This window comes from Sphaeramia orbicularis, chromosome 1 (genome assembly GCF_902148855.1).
Source record: "Sphaeramia orbicularis chromosome 1, fSphaOr1.1, whole genome shotgun sequence".
Classification (NCBI taxonomy): domain Eukaryota; kingdom Metazoa; phylum Chordata; class Actinopteri; order Kurtiformes; family Apogonidae; genus Sphaeramia; species Sphaeramia orbicularis.
This window is the reverse complement of record NC_043957.1, coordinates 41,326,764-41,344,467: the sequence shown is the minus strand read 5'-3', so window position 1 is coordinate 41,344,467 and position 17,704 is coordinate 41,326,764. Positions and strand designations below refer to the sequence as shown.

Sequence of the window (17,704 nt, the reverse complement as noted above, 5' to 3'; positions counted from 1 at the left end):
GTCAACATTGAAATAATTCACCTCAGTATGTGTAAAGCCAACCTTACAATGAAAAACATTAAAAAAAAAAAAAAAAAAAAGTTTAGGCATTACCTCTGCCAAGGAGGTTATGTTTTTGCCAGGGTTTGTTTGTTTGTCTGTTTGTCTGTCCGTTAGTGTGCAACATAACTCAAAAAGTTATGGACAGATTTTGATGAAATTTTCAGGGTTTGTTGGAAATGGGATAAGGAAGAAATGACTAAATTTTGGTGGTGATCGGGGGTGAGGGGGCCCATTTCCAACAAACCCTGAAAATTTCATCAAAATCTGTCCATAACTTTTTGAGTTATGTTGCACACTAACGGACAGACAAACAGACAGACAAACAAACCCTGGCAAAAACATAACCTCCTTGGCATGGGGGGGGGCCCACAGGGGGGCCACTGATCAGCCTTGGCGGAGGTCTGCGCTCTCCGAGTGCTTCTAGTTTTTAACTATTTCCGTGTGTTTTCCTCGTATGTCTCAGTTTGGAGCATCTTTCAGAGCCTTTTTAAAGTCACTTAAGTATATTCAATCAACAGATGTTCAGTGTAACTTTATACATTTTAACTTGACAAAAAGACCAGGTGTAATACTTCTGATCATAGTGAAGTTTCTCGCACAAGCATCCTGACAAATAAGCAGCTCTAACCTGACCATTTGGTTAATTAGTGGGTGTAGTCAAACAGGAATGTGAGGAGAAAATGAGTTCTGTGGAATCATACACTGCATTTTACCTGTTTGAGGAAATGCAAATGTCAACAAAGAAGACACAACAAAGACCCAGTCGTCAGAGGAACCCGCCCCAAAAACAAAGGGCCTGTTGTTAGTACATACACAGCTTAGGTAGAGGTATTAACTCTTTAGAAAGGTTTTTCTTTTAAGAGATATCTATTTTTATTGTAAATGGACATTATCTCACATTCATTGAGGTTCTTTCTTAGCTGAGGTTCTTTGGTTACACACACAGACACATAAAGCTTGTGCGCATTGCATCGACACTGGGTGTTGTATGGTATGTGAGCTCTCATGTCAGGCAGTATTTAAGGAAACTCGGCCTTATCGCCTGCTGTTCATTATATTTATCACCTTCCATCTTGTTCTCTGCTGCTCTGGGCTAATGAGGCCCCTCTTTGTCAACGTGAACACGTGCACACACATATATTGGATTCCTGCAGATTTAACCTGAACACAACATTCCATAAGGGACAGGCTCCTACACCCTCACGACCCGCTTGAGGATAAAGCAGTTCAGAAGATGACCAACTGACAACATACCATAGCCTAACCTTAAAACACTCCTTACCCTTAACATGGAACATAACAGAAACTTGAGGTTTTCCTCATGGAGTCAGGTCCCCACCATTGACTGTGGATTTATGTCCTCATAATGTAGTAAATACCCACATTGCATACACACACCTTGCCCCAACTTGCCTTTTCTTTTGCCTAGAGAGCAGTTTGTTGAAATAAATGCAGGTCTGTGTTTTAAATACTGTGTACTGTACATTTCCATATGCTTGAAACCTTATATCAACCGCTTTCAAAGTGACTGGCATGTTTACACCGGATCAGCTGCAGTTCTGTGACAGACACCTGCCACACACGAGCGCAAACAGACCAAACGAAAACCAGCTTCTGAAAGGATACGAAATATATTTTCAAGAACAAAATAATAGTTATAATCAAATAAAATGAAGAAACAAAAAGATGTGCAAGGATAGTCAGGAGTAAAAGCAAAATATTTTTACAGTGTAAATCAACAGATTTGTTGCAATCAGTGACGTGCTTGAATTCAAGAGCACACACACACACAAACACTTATACATGTTCACATACAAACGCCGAGCTGCAGCTTAGGTCGAAGGAATTCAGTGTGTTGAATACAGTAAATGGTTAAGTGCTGACAGATTGTCACCATAAAACAGATTTTTGATTGATCCGGCTCGCTGTAAAAGTCGGATCCATTTCACAACTTGAAAGGCACAGCTACTGTTTAGAAGTTTTCAGGTGAAATGGCATCTGCTTCCCTTTCTACACAGATTAATCAGCATATATTTGAAAGGTGGGGAAAAAAACAAGGATCTGACATTTGTTGACATTTATTGTGCTGCTTTCCTGATAAACTACCTGAACTAGAACAGACATAGGATCTGGGAAATGATGGATACAAAACTGTGGAAGCCTTCATAAGTACTTCTGAATATGAGCACCGTCGTCCAACATCTATCAGCTTATATGACGTTCAACCCTTTGCAAGAACACACGTCTTCATAAAGTTTATTTCATCACCCATCACTGCGCCACTTGTCTCTTCTCTTTCTTTGGAAACTGCTCATCTTTGTATTTATTACTCATTACACGCATAGGCTTTCAGAATAAATGAGTGCTTGTCCGAGCTTGCTTTACAAAAGTAAGGACATTCTTTGGCTGCTTTAGCCTTGAAGCATCTGACACATTTAAACAAACCCTCTTATAGGAGCATAAAACACATTAGTGACGACACTAACAGACATTTAAAGACGAACATATACAGGTGCAAATGTTTGGTTTTAGAGAAGAGGACCAGTGGGACAGCGCTGTCTTTGGGGATTAATGGTCAAATCAATCACAGTCATCCAACAAATGTGGGAAAACACTCAGGAGTGTCATTGTTTAAAACCATCCACCTTTTCTTCTCATTTCTGATCCTTCGTCTGTCCTCTTTACATAAAAACACTTTGGAGGTAAGAGGAGGATAAAGGTTGCTGTGGGGAATTTTCTCTTCCTGGGCCTTTTATTTGTTCCATAACCAGCTCCTCCTCTGGTCGTCTCTACCATTTGGAAGAAGTGGGAGTGCAGTTATGAGCTCTCTGGAGGCGCTAATGGGTGGGGTAGGGGGTGTTCAGTCCTGGTGCCCCTGTGTATCTTTAACCCCAGTGGGTGTGGGGACTGTGTGTCCATCGGGGGACGAGTGGATGCCCAGGCTGGTGAGCAGGTCTTGAAGCCGCGTCACAGTGCTCAGCAGCTGCTTCTTCTCCTGCTCCAGCGCCGACACCTGTTCCTTCAGACGGCCCTCGGAGTGGACCAGAGCCTGCACTTGGTTTTCCAGGCTGCACACACGAGCATGGGACACCTGAGTGGAAGGGAATGAGGGGTTCAGAAAGAAAAAAAGAGCAACCGCAACATGTATTTGAATGTGTGTGTGTTTGTGCTTACCTGTAGCTCCTCAAGCAGATCGAGGTTCTGCTGTCGGAGGCTCTGATTGGTCCGTTCCAGCTGTGCTGCTCGCTGGTGCTGGTTGAGGGTCGGAGGTGTGTCAAGAAGCTCATCCTGCAGAACATGGTACTCAACCTCATAGGCCTGGAGTTGCTTGGATACATCCATCCCACAGACCTAATGCACACAAAAATGAGCACAGAATTTTAAAACTTATGTTCAGTGATATCATCTTGTCTGATAAATAATAAAGGAAACAAAACCAACAGTATTTACACAAGCAAGAAATAAGCCTGTACATTATTTGAAGTCTGAAAAAAATGCATTCTTTTTTTTTTACTTTGATAATTGTCAAATTTTATATAGTTTACATTAAACGCAAATGATAATTTTTCACATAGTTGGAAATACTAGAGCCCTTAGTGTCTTAATTTTTGTAAAAATGCTATGGTAGCTCTTCTTCCTCTGTATTTCTCTCCTGTTCACATGTGCACTCCACATTGGTTGGATCGCCCCTCTGGATTTTTCTGAGGTTTCTACCATTTTTTGTGGGTTTATTTGGGGTAAGATTTTCACTTCAACTGAAGGGCAGTAAGGACATGTGACAGCATAAATAAAACTGAATTGAACTGATCTGTGTTTGCTGAAATAACTGAAAAACATGTCAGAGAAAGACAGTATCTCTCAGAGAATGTTTGATGTGAATGTGGCTGATCAGACAGTTTAGACAAATGATGAAATATGCTGGTGTCAGACCAACTTCAGAAAAGGTAAAATGACTTCAAGCTACAGGGAAGGAATCTTAAAAAGGTCAAACCACAACATGTTTCGATTTGTTGTCATTCCCTGTTGATTCTGACTGAAGTTCGACAAACAAATAGCTTATCTGCAATGAAGTTGCTGCTGCTACTACACAGATTCACTGTCAATGTGATTTTGTTGTTACTTAACCTGCTCGTTTCAAATTCTGATGTGACAACAGAAATTACAGAGGCATCTGTGCACACAAGGCTATACACATCCTGTTCAGTATGTACACTCCCTGTTTTTTTTTTTGTTGGTGAAACTGTGAGTCATGCCAGCACTAACATATGGACAACCTGATGTGGATAAATGGCACCGGAGGGAAAGTCCCAGCACACTGGTGCATGACTCAACAAGTCTGAGATATCTCATGAAAATTATAATGTAAAGGTATACTTGGTAAACTGTAGCATACCTTGATAACATTGTTATACATGTTTGAGTCTTCAAAAACTCCTGTCAGCCCCTCCCATGTCAAGGCAACTGACAGCATTCACTACTGCACAAGGTAAAGGTAGAGGTGTAATCCTGACACAAATAAACATGAATTAGAGTAATTGAAATATGACAAATAAGTGTGATCATGATGCACAGCCAGGTGAGGGTGAAATGACTTCACTGATACTCCACCCAAGAGCTGCTGTCACCAGTGTTAAGACGAGCAGGCGTGGCTGACATTTATAGCCTATGTCAAAATATCACTCTTGTTTCCTTGTGTAATCATAAGGCAGTAACATTATCGCTTCATAACTTGTTGTAAAATATTACAGGTAACACAGCTGATGGATACGCTGAGAAACACTGAATATGTTTATTAAAACCAAAACAACATCCCACATATCTTTTATCATATACAAGATTAGGGACGTTAAAATAAGTCATCTAACAATACATCTGCTTGTTACCGAACCTATTAACACAGTTCTTCATTTGTGATGTGGTGTCCCAGGAACTGCTGCCACCTGTGGTTCTCAGAGAAGTCTTGTGATTTTTTTTTTTTTTTTTTTTTTTTTTTTTAACATTGTCATAAAAGTCATTGAAAAGACCAGCAGCAGTCATTGTCATAGACTTTGTGAACTAAAAGCTGTCAGCCGTCAGAAAAGTGGATTAGCTCTGTTTTCTGTTTTTATCAAATAGATTGGCATTGGTTTTTATGTAATTTGTCTGAAACACCAGATCATGTCCAACAGCTGAGTGTTCAAACCACAGTACTGTCTTTGTAGATGGTTTCTCAAAACGTCATGAACTCAATTCAAATGTTTTTAAACCCACAAAATGACAGTAAAAACTCTTGTATGGTGATCAGTTACTTTGTATTTTTTTAATTCATGCATATTAGTGTCAAATGTTGCCTGACCTGGTTGATGGTTTTCTCCATCTGCACCAGGCCCAGATTGGGCAGTGTGGTCTTAATGAAGTCCACTATGGACTCGAGGCTGTCGTGCTGCAGGATTAGAGGTTTATGGCTCCCCAGCAGACTTAAGGCCACCTTGAAGATGACCTCTGACCCCTGCAGGAATAACATATCTGACAAAAGAGAGAGGACAGAGGAGTCACAGTTAAAAACACATTTCAGAAATGAAAACATGAGACAACAATGGCAGCTTTTATCATTATGTTCCGTTACGTCAACTATGACAGCTCAACTTACTGTGTTGATTGGTGACTTAAGGGGGTTTTATGATAGATACTTTGACGTCAATAAAAAAAAAAAAAAAAGGTTAAGCAAACTTAAATATAGCCCTGAGAATAGGTAGAGGCAGTGTACTATAGGCGTGTGCATTTGTGTGAGTGCTTTGAATGAATCAGGGTGGGGTAAGGGTTAGGCAGGATTTTCTGAGATCACACAACAGATTAAGGAATGGGAGAGGAGGTGTGGAGCCTCACATACGATATCAAATGATACAGGCACGCACACATACAAACACACAGTGTTATGCTCAGATGAGCACAAGGAGCCAGAGAGTCTGGTTCAATGACTGAGCACCATGTAAGAAATTGGGCATGAAAAAAATCACCAGGAAGGAATGAGGGAGAAAATAGACAGAGAAGACAAAGTAAAGGGGCTGTGGGTGTGATGGTATTTACACAAATGAAATAGGTCACTAGAGAAGACGACAACATTCTGTAACTGAGTAGTAAAGACATTGCGTCGAATGAGTCTCAAGAAGAACACGGCTCTGTGGAAGTGTGATGAAAAGGGTTTGATCATTACCAAGATAAAATATACAATGCTTTTTCGATTTACTTTTTGCTTTCATTTAGACATTTACTTTGTACATTTTTCTTTTGATCCTGCTCCAGATTTTACTTCTGCTACTTTGGGTACAAGGGGTAATTGTAGAAAACTTCTCAAAGGAAGTAGAAACAACTGAGTGACAGCTCTCAGAACTTACCGAAGACTCTGGCGACAAAGCCAAGAGGGAAGTGTGACGCGAAGAAGGTGAGAAACCAAGGCGTTGCGTATAAGCTGGGTCCGATCTCCTGCTGCTCTAGGTGGCTATACAGATCCCTGTGGTAGTCATGGAGCAGTCGTGATAACTGGTACATCTGAATCTGAACCAAAAAAAAAAACAAAACGCATACAGGTCTGACAGTGTAAATATGTGAAAAGATAGGATTCGAGAAGCTGCTCCAGTTGAAACTGTTTGACCCGTTAAAATCATATGTCTCAGAAATGATCAATTCCTTTTGTAGCCTAAATGATGACACATCTTGATCTAAATTTGCAACAAAACGAAGTCACCAAAATTTAGTCCAAAGATGACAACAATACTAGTTTTAATGTCTATAAATTTTGATTTCACCTATAATTGTTTTAATTTCAGGAATATAACCTATATATCTTTCTACACATCATGGGTTTAAAATCCAGAGGCTGCATTTACAACATACCCATAACATTGTGACAAAACACTTAGTAATATTAGGGGGTTGACCATCATGTTGACATTTCAGAAGGCCATGTTTGGTCGACAATGGGATTATGTGCAGTTGGAATGGACAACAGGCCTATTCATAAACCATGCCATAACCATAACCACACACAACCCTTTTGTTGCCAGAGTGTACGAGTACATAGCTAATTCATTTTTATTTCTATTAAATGACCATGAAGTAAAGTATTTTTTACTTTAATATTAGTCTTCCTGATATCATGACACCATCAGTATAACTAATATTCTTTAAGCACTTTGCTCCTCACAAGAAGCAACTATTTCTTTTGGGAATCTTTATGAAAATCAATCAATCAATCGATCAATCAATCTTTATTTATATAGCACTTTTCATACATTGAGGACGTAGCACAAATTGCTTTACATGTAAGTTTAAAACCCACCCACCCACACCCACACACACACACACACATCTAAAAAGACTGAGCACAAGAGGACCAGAAAGTAAAAGAGGAGGCGCTGTCTCAGGGAGCCATCCGCACCAGGAGGCACCCGCCGACCCCGGCAACCAGGCGCCAGCAACACAGTGCCGCATCCCAACCAGTGGGAGAGGGCCAATTGCCACTGCATCGCGGCGGCGGGGACCCCCACCCACCAGAAAGGAGCAGACCCCAGTGAAGGAAGGCGCCACAGCCACCAGAGTCCACAGCTGCCCCCGGTGCAGAGGGCTCTGATGAAACACTGGAGAATATAGATGAGAAACATTAAAAAGATATAAAAGCACTGATTAAAAGAATCTAACATTAAAATGATAAAACAGAAGATTTGGTTAAAAAAATCTAAATATAAGACATATATATAAAAATATAACTATAAAACATTAAAAGGATAAAACAGAGGCATTAGTTAAAAGCCAAATTAAAGAGGTGGGTCTTGAGCAAGGTTATAATAGTTTTGGATTTTTAATTATAGTTTAGTTTTAATTAGTTTTGACTTTTTTTTTTCTCTTATTCAGTTAGTTTTAATTAGTTTTTAGAGCAGGTTTGTTAGTTTTTATTAGTTATCGTTTTTTTCTGAATGCTTAGTTTTAGTTTAGTTTAGTTTAGTTTAGTTTTAGTATTAGTTTTAGTTATTTCATATATTTTATCTTCCTCATCATCCTATTCAAAGAAATTAGTGAGGCGTGGATATGGGCTACCCTGGACACTTTATTTGGGGGTCGGGTTAGGGCGGCTCATGGACTGAGCAGAGACACAATGTACCGTACAATGTATAAATTCCCTATAGCAGGTTGAGGTGGGGTGCAATCCATACACAATGTCACTTACGTGAAACAATGCGAAGATGTGCAAAGCATGACAGGAGATGCACAAAGCAGCCAGCAGTTAAAGCAGATAGAAACATATATAAACCAGCTAACCAGCAGTTAAAGCCGATAGAAACATATATAAACCAGCTAACCAGCAGTTAAAGCAGATAGAAACATATTATAAACCAGCTAATCAGCAGTTAAAGCAGATAGGAACATATTACAAACCAGCTAACCAGCAGTTAAAGCAGACAGAAACATATATAAACCAGCTAACCAGCAGTTAAAGCAGATAGAAACATATATAAACCAGCTAACCAGCAGTTAAACCAGATAGGAACCTATTATAAACCAGCTAACCAGCAGTTAAAGCAGACAGAAACATATATAAACCACTTATAAACATATATAACCCAGTTCCTCATCAGTAAACCACACCTTAGCAGATATCTCATCTCTTAATCATCTCCAGTTCCATTATTAGCCAACTTTGCTTCAGTTCAGTTCAGCTAGCTGTTGCTAGTAACATCAAACGTTTTTTAACATTCTAACAGGTTCCATACCTCTGTAATTGGATTAGTTTTCATCCTCCTCTTTCCTCCTCTTCTAAACTGTGCAGTTCAGGGCTTGGAAGGCCTTTTCATGGTGATAAACTCTCCAGTTTTAACCTGGATGCTAGTCCTGTTATACTCTGTCCTTTAGCTCAGCTCTGTCTGTCACTCACGTGCACACACGGTATGCCAAAAAAAAAAAAAAAAAAAACCCGACCCATGTATCACTACAGTAAACCCCAGACAGGAGTGTGCTGCTTTGTCCCAGCTTTAGTCTGTATATTCCAGGTAGAGTGGGGACCAGAAGATGACTGGAAACCACCAGTGACCAGACATGACAGACTGTGAAGTGTCGTATGGTGTCACCAGCTCAAACTGCTGGAGCGGAATAAATTAATTTCATATCAATCCGACATTGACAAAGACGAAAACGAAGGGAATTGTATCCATAATTTTTATACGTTTTAGTTAGTTTTGTAAGCTCACAATACAGTTTCAGTTAGTTATCGTTTTTTTCTTTTAATTAGAGTTTTTATTTATTTCAGTTAACGAAAATGTTTTTTCAATTTTAGTTTTCGTCATTTCGTTCGTTTTCGTTAACGATAATAACCTTGGTCTTGAGCCTGGTTTTAAAAATTTCTACATTCTCTGCGGCCCTGAGGTTCCCTGGCAGGCTGTTCCATAGGCGAGGAGCATAATGCTGAAAAGCTGCCTCACCATGAGTTTTTTTGTTAGCTTTTGGAACAAGTAAAAGGCCAGTGCCAGAGGACCTCAGGGTCTGCGAGGGTTCATATGGTAAAAGCAGATCTAAGAGATAAGAAGGAGCAAGACCATTAAGACATTTAAAACCATTAAAAGGACCTTAAAATCAATGACACCTAGAATGGATTTAACACTTCATAACAGTTGAGGATTGCACACCTGAGTTAAAATCACACTTACTTTCTGTTATATTTCTAGACTGTTATCTTAATCCATAGAAACTGGTTTTGTGCATTTTCGGGTGACAGTGGTCGGAGATGGAGAACAAGGGTGAAGAGAGTGGGGGGATAGAGGGAATATTTCAACTCACAGCTCAGGCAATTTGCACCTATTTGGTACATGCACCCTAGCCTCATGTGGTTATGCATTTAACTCTTTAAGTGCCAGACAGTTAAGGGGCTAATACGCCTTAAAAGTGCCACAGAATTTGGCCGTTTTTCAGTATTTCGCGTCGTTTTCATAATATTTGAAGAATCCTGCAGGAAACCGCTCGGTAACATCCGACCGATTGCTGATTAGATCCAAACGCACCGGACGCAGCCGATTCATTATTGATCGTAATTTGCATAATAATAATAATAACAATAATAATAATAATAATAATAATAATCTTTATTTATATAGCACTTTTCATACATTAAAAACTGTAGCACAAAGTGTTTTACATATCAGTTTAAAAATCAGTACCGCCCCCCACCCACACCCACCCACTCACCCGCGCACACACACACACACACACACACACACACACACATGCACATGCAAACCCACAAGCTCACACATACTTAAGAAGACTGACTGAGCACGGGTAGACCAGAACAAAAATGTACAAGTAAAAGTAAAACATCAGTTTAGGAGGCGCTGTCTCAGGGAGCCATCCGCACCAGGAGGCAGCCGCCGACCCCGGTGACCAGGCACCAGCAACACAGCCCCGCATCCCAACTAGTGGGAGAGGGCCACCTGGGACCCCCACCCACCAGAAAGGAGCGGACCCCAGTGAGAGAAGGCGCCACAGCCCCCGGAGTCCACAGCCGCCCCCCAGCATGGAGGGCTCCCTCTGATGAAACACCGGAGAATAAGAAACATTAAAAAGATATAAAAATATTATTCGGTCGCGTGACCTCAAATTCCCGTCTGCTTGGTCTCAAAAGGGGGACACAGAAAGAACGTCATCGAAATGTGAGAAAGAAATGGGGGTGGATGGTTTGTTTGTACACAAATGTGGCGTGTTCTCCAAAGCCGATCTGATCGGCCCGTGGCACTTTACAGGTTGTTTTCGTAGAGCCGATTTAATCGGCCCATGGCACTGAAAGTGTTAAGAAATAGCTGGAGCTGACATGCATATCCTTACAAATACACCTCATGGATGTGATGGCTGTAGGAATGAAAAAAACACAACTGGGACTGTCTTAAAGCTTCTAATATTGCTGCAGAATGTAAAGTGTGAAAACAAAAGGGATCAATTTTAAGACGAGTCTTCAAAAATCTCTATAGACATCTCTGCTGCACTCAATGCTCCCCACAAAAGGGAATTAGAAAGCATAAATGAGACAAATGTGTAGCAATAGTCCCCACTTCCATTACAACACGTGGTTAACTTTTCCACTCCTTGAAACACAAAAGACCTTTTTTCACAGCAGCCATTTTGATTTGTCAAGGCAAAAAACACACTGTGTAATTGGTAAGCTGTTATTAAAAATGGCTGCATCCCATTTAGGTTTCTGAATGTCAGGTCTTGAAGTTGTGCATGCTGCCTCACAGGAATGGCCTCCTGGGGCAACTAAATGGAACAGGGCCATAATTAATGTTATCAGTAACACCTGTGCTTTGCCTGCTTTTACAAGCCAAAATGCCTACTGTGAAAAAGGTCTGCTACAGTGGGGTATGTAATAAAATCAGGATCTGGCCTGATTATACCCAGTATACAATGCTAATAACACACGAGTAGCTCTAAATAGGCTCCTCTTAATCCCTATAAATTCAGTTTATGTCCTACGACGATACAACAGAATGTCTTAAGCATTAACTCATTAAAGACATTTATACTTACAATGCAATTTCAATTTTCTCATTTTGTTTAGGCATAAAGTTGGAACATTCTTTAGTAGCTTCAGCTGAAACTGGGTTCTTGTTTGTGACATCACCTCTAACAGGGATAATGTAAGATGATTCAACAGTTTGATGAATGAACATATATACATATAGCGACTTGTGACCTTCTATGTGATGTAAGTGAAGTATGACGAATGTATGAGTTACATAGGGTGGTGATATGTCTGTGTCATGTGTACAGATCTAAATAAACAAACGTGTGTAGAGCCCAACTGATTCTGTAAAGGAATATGAATTGCAAAGATACTTTGTTCGTGTAAATCTTACCTGCAGGATAATCATGTCAGGCCTGTACTGTTTGCGGAGCCCCATGTCATACATTAGAAATTTGAGCATGTTGAAGGCATCCTCCTCCCCCATGTGTAACAGCAGCACTCCTGCAATGAAGGACAGGCCTTGGCAGTAGCCCACCTAAAATAACAACAAAAACAAACTTGATATCTAGTAAAGGACAAAAAAGATTTAGAGAAGTCAATGGTTAAGTCTATCTCAACAGGGAGAGACTCTTAAAAGGAAAGTGTAAGATTAAAAAAAGCATACCTCAGGGTCCAGCAATGAATAGGCCTTCAGCAAATTATACAACGACAGCTGCCCTGCCCCCAGCTGGGCTTGGAAATACGGATGAGTGGGAAAAGTGCGACCTATGATGGAGGGGAAAAAAATTATCTCATGTAAGAAACACTGCACTACTTACATTTAGTATGAAATTTAGACTCATACGACACCAGACAAAGAATTTATTTCATGTTTGTGATTACAATGATATGCATCTAAAAACAAAATATCAGTTTCAATAGATTTCATTTATTTAATTTCATTTGACATTTTCCTGGAAGGAAGCATAGTAAACTGGATTAAGCAGTGTCTAGGTGTATACATGTGTTTGAACAAAGCATAAAGTCTGCTAAACATTGCCTTAGGGCGCTAGACCTAACACTTGTTTTGTCGATGTTACAATGGTGCTCAGTGTGTGAGCATGTGCCGACCCATTCCAAGAAGTCATACTTAGTAACATGTTCTAAAAAATGTGGCTTTATGCACAGACTCAGCATACTCTCCTTCAGAAGCTTAACATGTTAAGGTACATGAGACATGTACCTTTCAAAAATGACAACATAATGAGGACCTACGATCTGTAAAAGAGCATTCTTAAGGTGGATGAGTTGTAATTGACAGGTGTGTGCATTTGTGTGTGTTTTGGGACTGAGAACTTGACCTTCAGTACGGATAGAAGACAATGATAACCGTGAGTGCATATGTGTGGAATGCGCTGTGGGCGCTCAATGTTCATGCAAATAGTGCAACAATCCCTCCCCTGCCTAAAGGAAAATGTGTGTCTGCCTTCTGTAATGTATGTTAGCTCTTGGAGTGCAGATCCTTAGATGAACTCTAGAATGTTCTTATGTTCATCCTTGATTAAAGTTTGCACTTTTTGTGCCAATGAAAAGCTTGATAGAGTTCAGCTGGTTTATGATTTCCACCTGCAAACCTACTTATTTCAGTATGACGGACACAGGTTCATTCTTCTATCCAGTAGTGCACAACACCTTCATATTAGTATGTGTTAGCCAAGTGTCATTGTATATGCTGTTATCATAACCGCCCTGTTTGCTGTTGTGCGAATAACATGACAGGCAACTGGAACACACAACAGTCACCATCAAAGTACGGTTTGCTTTATTGCTGTGGGGATAGATATGTGTATGTACAGTATGAAGGTGTTATATGGGTGGGGTGTAGGTACTGTGTGTTTGTGTGTGGGTTTCTGGGTGGAAGGTGTTATGAACATTGGAGGGTGAAACTGTGTGATTTTTAAGACATTGAGGTGGGGTGGGTAAAAATCAACAGATCTGTGGATCAATTTAAAGGTTAGAGCCTCAGGTAGATAATACTGTGTCTGTGTGTTTATGTACATACATGTGCACAGCAGTTATTACCCCACCACCAAAGGGGAAGTAAGGGGTATTGTTTTTGTTTCACTTTCTTTGTTTTTTGGTTTGTTTCTTTGTTAACACTCTAGCAGAAGAACTATTGGTTGAATTCATACCAAATTGGGCTTATAGACTGCCAGTGACCCAGAGTAGATCTGATTACATTTTGGGAACAGCTGGTCAAAATTCTAATTTTTCATGAATTAAAAAAAAAAAAATTTTTCCCCATTTACTTACAACAGGCGAAATTTCAAATGTCTACAAAAACATCAATTTTGTTTCAACTTACTTCAAACTTGGCACATATATAGAGGGAATTGATATGCTGACATCAGCACATGCATAGACATCATGACATCAGCTGGATCGATGCCAAAATAAGCTACAATATGTGTGAGGGGTGGGGTTTGTTGCGCCTGGCACCACTTGTTTAGTTTTATTTCAAGCTAAGTAGAAGTAAAAAATAAAGCAACTTAAACATGTGTGTATGTCAGTGAATTTGCATAATGTGTATGTGTGTGTGTGTGTGTGTGTGTTACCAAGATCTATGAGGATGGCGTGCTGTTGTGAGGTGAGCTGTTTGAGAAGTTCTTTGTATGGAGTGTCATTGGCAGGGGGTCGGGAGGGGACAGTCTGCCTGAGCAGGTACTGTTCGGACAGAAACTTCCAAATCTCTCCTCGATGCTGCCTCGGGACACCTACCGGACAAAACACAGAGGTAAAGGAAAATCAGGGTAGGGTCATATGTTGTGTTCTGCAAAAATGGTATGGTATGTTAATAGATGCACCTATGGTAACATGGTCAAAAACAGGCTTTTACCATTCCTAAATTATCAAAGAATGTACATGTTATTAGCAAAATAAAAGAGCTAATAAATGTCACATATTTGAGTCAACTGTAATATTCCCAATATAAGCCCATTACCCAAATTAACTGAGAGATGCACAAAAGCACTTTGTTAGGCAATAGAAATTATGTGGAGGGGAGAGGTTGTGTAATATATTTCCAGGAGTATACAGAGATACATTTGAAGGCACATTTCTCGAGAATATTTTCAACGCACTAGAAAGTTAGGCTGAATTTCATTATTTCACGGACTGATATTTAGAGCAACAAATGTAATAATAACACTAACCTTTGAAATCCTTGACAGGGTTCCCACTCTTTCCCTGAAATTATTTTCCAGGACATTTTCCTCCGCTACAGAGACAAGTTATCGCTTCATACACTAATCCATTCCTCTGTCCCCTTCATTCTTTGGAAGTGTTCTTTTCTACAGTTGTAACTTGTATTTACCCAGACTGTTTCCATGTTTATTACTCAGACATTTGATGTGCAGTCTATGGCTATAATTTATCTATGTAAAATAACTATGACAAATGTATCATAGGATAATGCAAACACACCTACAGATTCCAGCGTAGCATTTCATTGGTGTGACAAAGTGGAGTTACAATGTTCAGTTGGGCAATTCCCAACTCAACTTTCTCTTCTCTCTTACTTTTTCTCCTGTAGTTCCTCTAAAAATATTTGTATATTTTCAATAAATCACTGAAAAAGAAATTCCTTTGTTTCATCTCAGTTTAAGCACACAAGGTCACAAGAATAACTTAACCGTTTCCAAGACATTTGACCTTATTTCTCATTTTACATATGTTTTCCATGACTGGAAAATTGGTCAGTCATTTTCTAGGTTTTCCAGGACACATGGGAACCCTGCTTGAATATAAAAAATTTGAACATAACAACCCAACTGTCAGCATTCAATAGTCATAGAAGGAACATTTTCAGAAGCATGAATTTGAAATTTTACTTTGAGATGATTTAGAGTATAACATGTCATCAGCTTTCTTCATAATTCACACATTTCATGTTTTAACGTCATTAATCATTGGCCAACCTTTCAAAATGCATGTGTGTTCTGAGCTCTTGTGTTGTGCTCAAGGTTGAGGTCAGAGATGATAACCTTGTTTTTGGGATACGCTGATACTAGAAAGCCAAGTGGAAGTGGACAGAGGGGTAAAGTCAGCACAAGAAATAATTTTACCACGACTGCAATACTTGTACATATAATTTGGGATGTACTGTTTGGGGCATTTGGGAAAATGGGCAAAACCAGTTATAAGGGGAAGGGTTAATATATATATTTAAAGAAATCAGTTTTGTTATTTACAACATAATGTTGTGGTTAAAATGCTTAATGCATATTTATAGAGCTACATATTTACCTTGTGCAACAGCAGCATGTATAGTCTCAGTGTCAAATTTGACCTTTGCCCTCCCAGGGGTCCCCAGCATCTTCTCCCAGACCAAAGTGACCTCCTTCAGACATGGAGTGATTTCCTCATAGTCGAGCTTTAAGCGCCTGTTTTGCAGATCACTTTCTGAGGCTACAAAAATAAGTGCAGAAAACAGCCGTGTTAGCAATTAAAAGGCGTATTGGTAGTTTGTACATAAAGTTAATGATTTCTGACAGAATAAGCAGAAAAGATTATATTCCACAGACCCAGGCCAGTGGTATGGCCTAATGACTTCAAGTATTAGACAGAGGGTTCTCACACATTTTTCATTTACAAATTGTGTATTTTCCACACTAAAGCTTTCCTAAACCCTATTTGACATTGGATTACAAAACACCCAATACAATACTATACAATACATATTGTTTTTATGGATGTTATTCATCTAACATTTGCAAAGTTGTCAGGTGCATTACTTGTCAGTCTTGGTTGATGCAGAGGATGATAGGACAAGATGAAGGTGCTTTTGCCCTTGCACACGTCTTACAATTGCCGCCTCCCGCATATTGGAGATGGTCAGTGATTTCACACACAGCTTGTATCTAGGGTACTTTTCCCATGTGCAATCCTTAGGCAGCCAAAGTTTATATTTGGGGCAGTCAAGCTAGAAAGCTTGCTCTAGCCTCTGTTCTCTTAAAGAGTGGTAAATATTTTGGTTGAGCTGGATGCCTACTCCAAATACTATGAAAAACTCTGCTTGTATGACTTTTAAAAAACAGTGATCCAGACCTGGAAATGACTAAAATTCAACTTCCTTGTTTTTCCTGGAACCCTGTACAAACAGCATTAGAAGGACTGCTGTGTTGGACTGGCTATTCAGGTAGACACTGATGTCATGAATGGCCTCCATCTGAAGTTTTAGGACATCCTGTGGCTTTACAGTAGATCAATACAGCTGCTGCCTATACAGCATGAAGCTCACAAAGAAGTAGATTTTATTGGATTATAGAGTAAATGTGAATTCATTTTTATGTTTACATGATTTCATGTTTTATCTGAAAAATACTTTACACGTTAGTACAATAGTGTAAATAAGATTCTGTGGGAACCATAGTATTAGGCAGCGAGCCATGTACCCGTGATTTGAACAGTTAATTTTTGAAAAGCATGGCCAAAAAATGGTGCATGGCTTGCTCTATTTTTCGGAAAAATGAAGCGAATCATCAATTAACTCTAGAGGGTCCCTGGACGTGTCGGTGGCGGAAAGACGGAGCCTCACTGAAACTCTGTTTCAATTTGTGTGAAAAGTGCAGATGTCAAACTAATACTGTGAGGTCAATCGTGTTGAAAGCACATATAAAACCAAAGTTATGAGACACAATAAAAACATAGTTTTTCGGCAATAATGTCATTACGTTTGGTGCAGGTAGAGACAGTAAAAATGGGCTTCTAAGTGAATTTCTTGCAAACAGGAAGTGTTTGCATGAAAGAAACGTATCAGCGCAATTCTATTGGTGAAAAAGTGCATCCCATGGACCAATCAGAGATGACCATACTGTGCCGTGCATAATCTAGTATACCACGAAAGTTGAGTAAGTAACGATAATGGAAAAGAGACAGCAACAGAATTACTGAACTTCAAGATTTCAGATATGTGCATATTTAGTATTTTTTGGAGTGTATTATTAGTGCGCTGTGTCGATACCATTGGTGGTTACATACAGCTAAGAGGATAGTAGAAACTAGTGCAGGTGATTGTATATGGGTGCAGATAGTAGCAGCAATGTGCCATCTACAGGGCGTTTAAACAAGCAAGTGCAGAGAAGATTTAAGTGAGGCAAGTCAGGCGGGTACAACCATCACCAAAAGGCAAACACACAA

General features: G+C 39.6%; 1 protein-coding gene across 1 annotated transcript in view; it reads right to left on the bottom strand.

The window, feature by feature from the left end:
- Positions 1 to 1,657: 1,657 nt before the first annotated feature.
- Positions 1,658 to 17,704, bottom strand: part of tbc1d1 (TBC1 (tre-2/USP6, BUB2, cdc16) domain family, member 1) — a 61,006-nt gene continuing 44,959 nt past the window's right edge. The window contains exons 16-23 of the mRNA XM_030147457.1: positions 15,812 to 15,973; positions 14,122 to 14,280; positions 12,192 to 12,292; positions 11,919 to 12,062; positions 6,417 to 6,576; positions 5,378 to 5,547; positions 3,217 to 3,393; positions 1,658 to 3,133 (exon numbers count right to left, since the gene is read on the bottom strand). Of these exons, the coding sequence (XP_030003317.1) occupies positions 2,903 to 3,133; positions 3,217 to 3,393; positions 5,378 to 5,547; positions 6,417 to 6,576; positions 11,919 to 12,062; positions 12,192 to 12,292; positions 14,122 to 14,280; positions 15,812 to 15,973 (1,304 nt within the window). The 3' untranslated portion in view covers positions 1,658 to 2,902. The remainder of the gene's footprint in view (positions 3,134 to 3,216; positions 3,394 to 5,377; positions 5,548 to 6,416; positions 6,577 to 11,918; positions 12,063 to 12,191; positions 12,293 to 14,121; positions 14,281 to 15,811; positions 15,974 to 17,704) is intronic.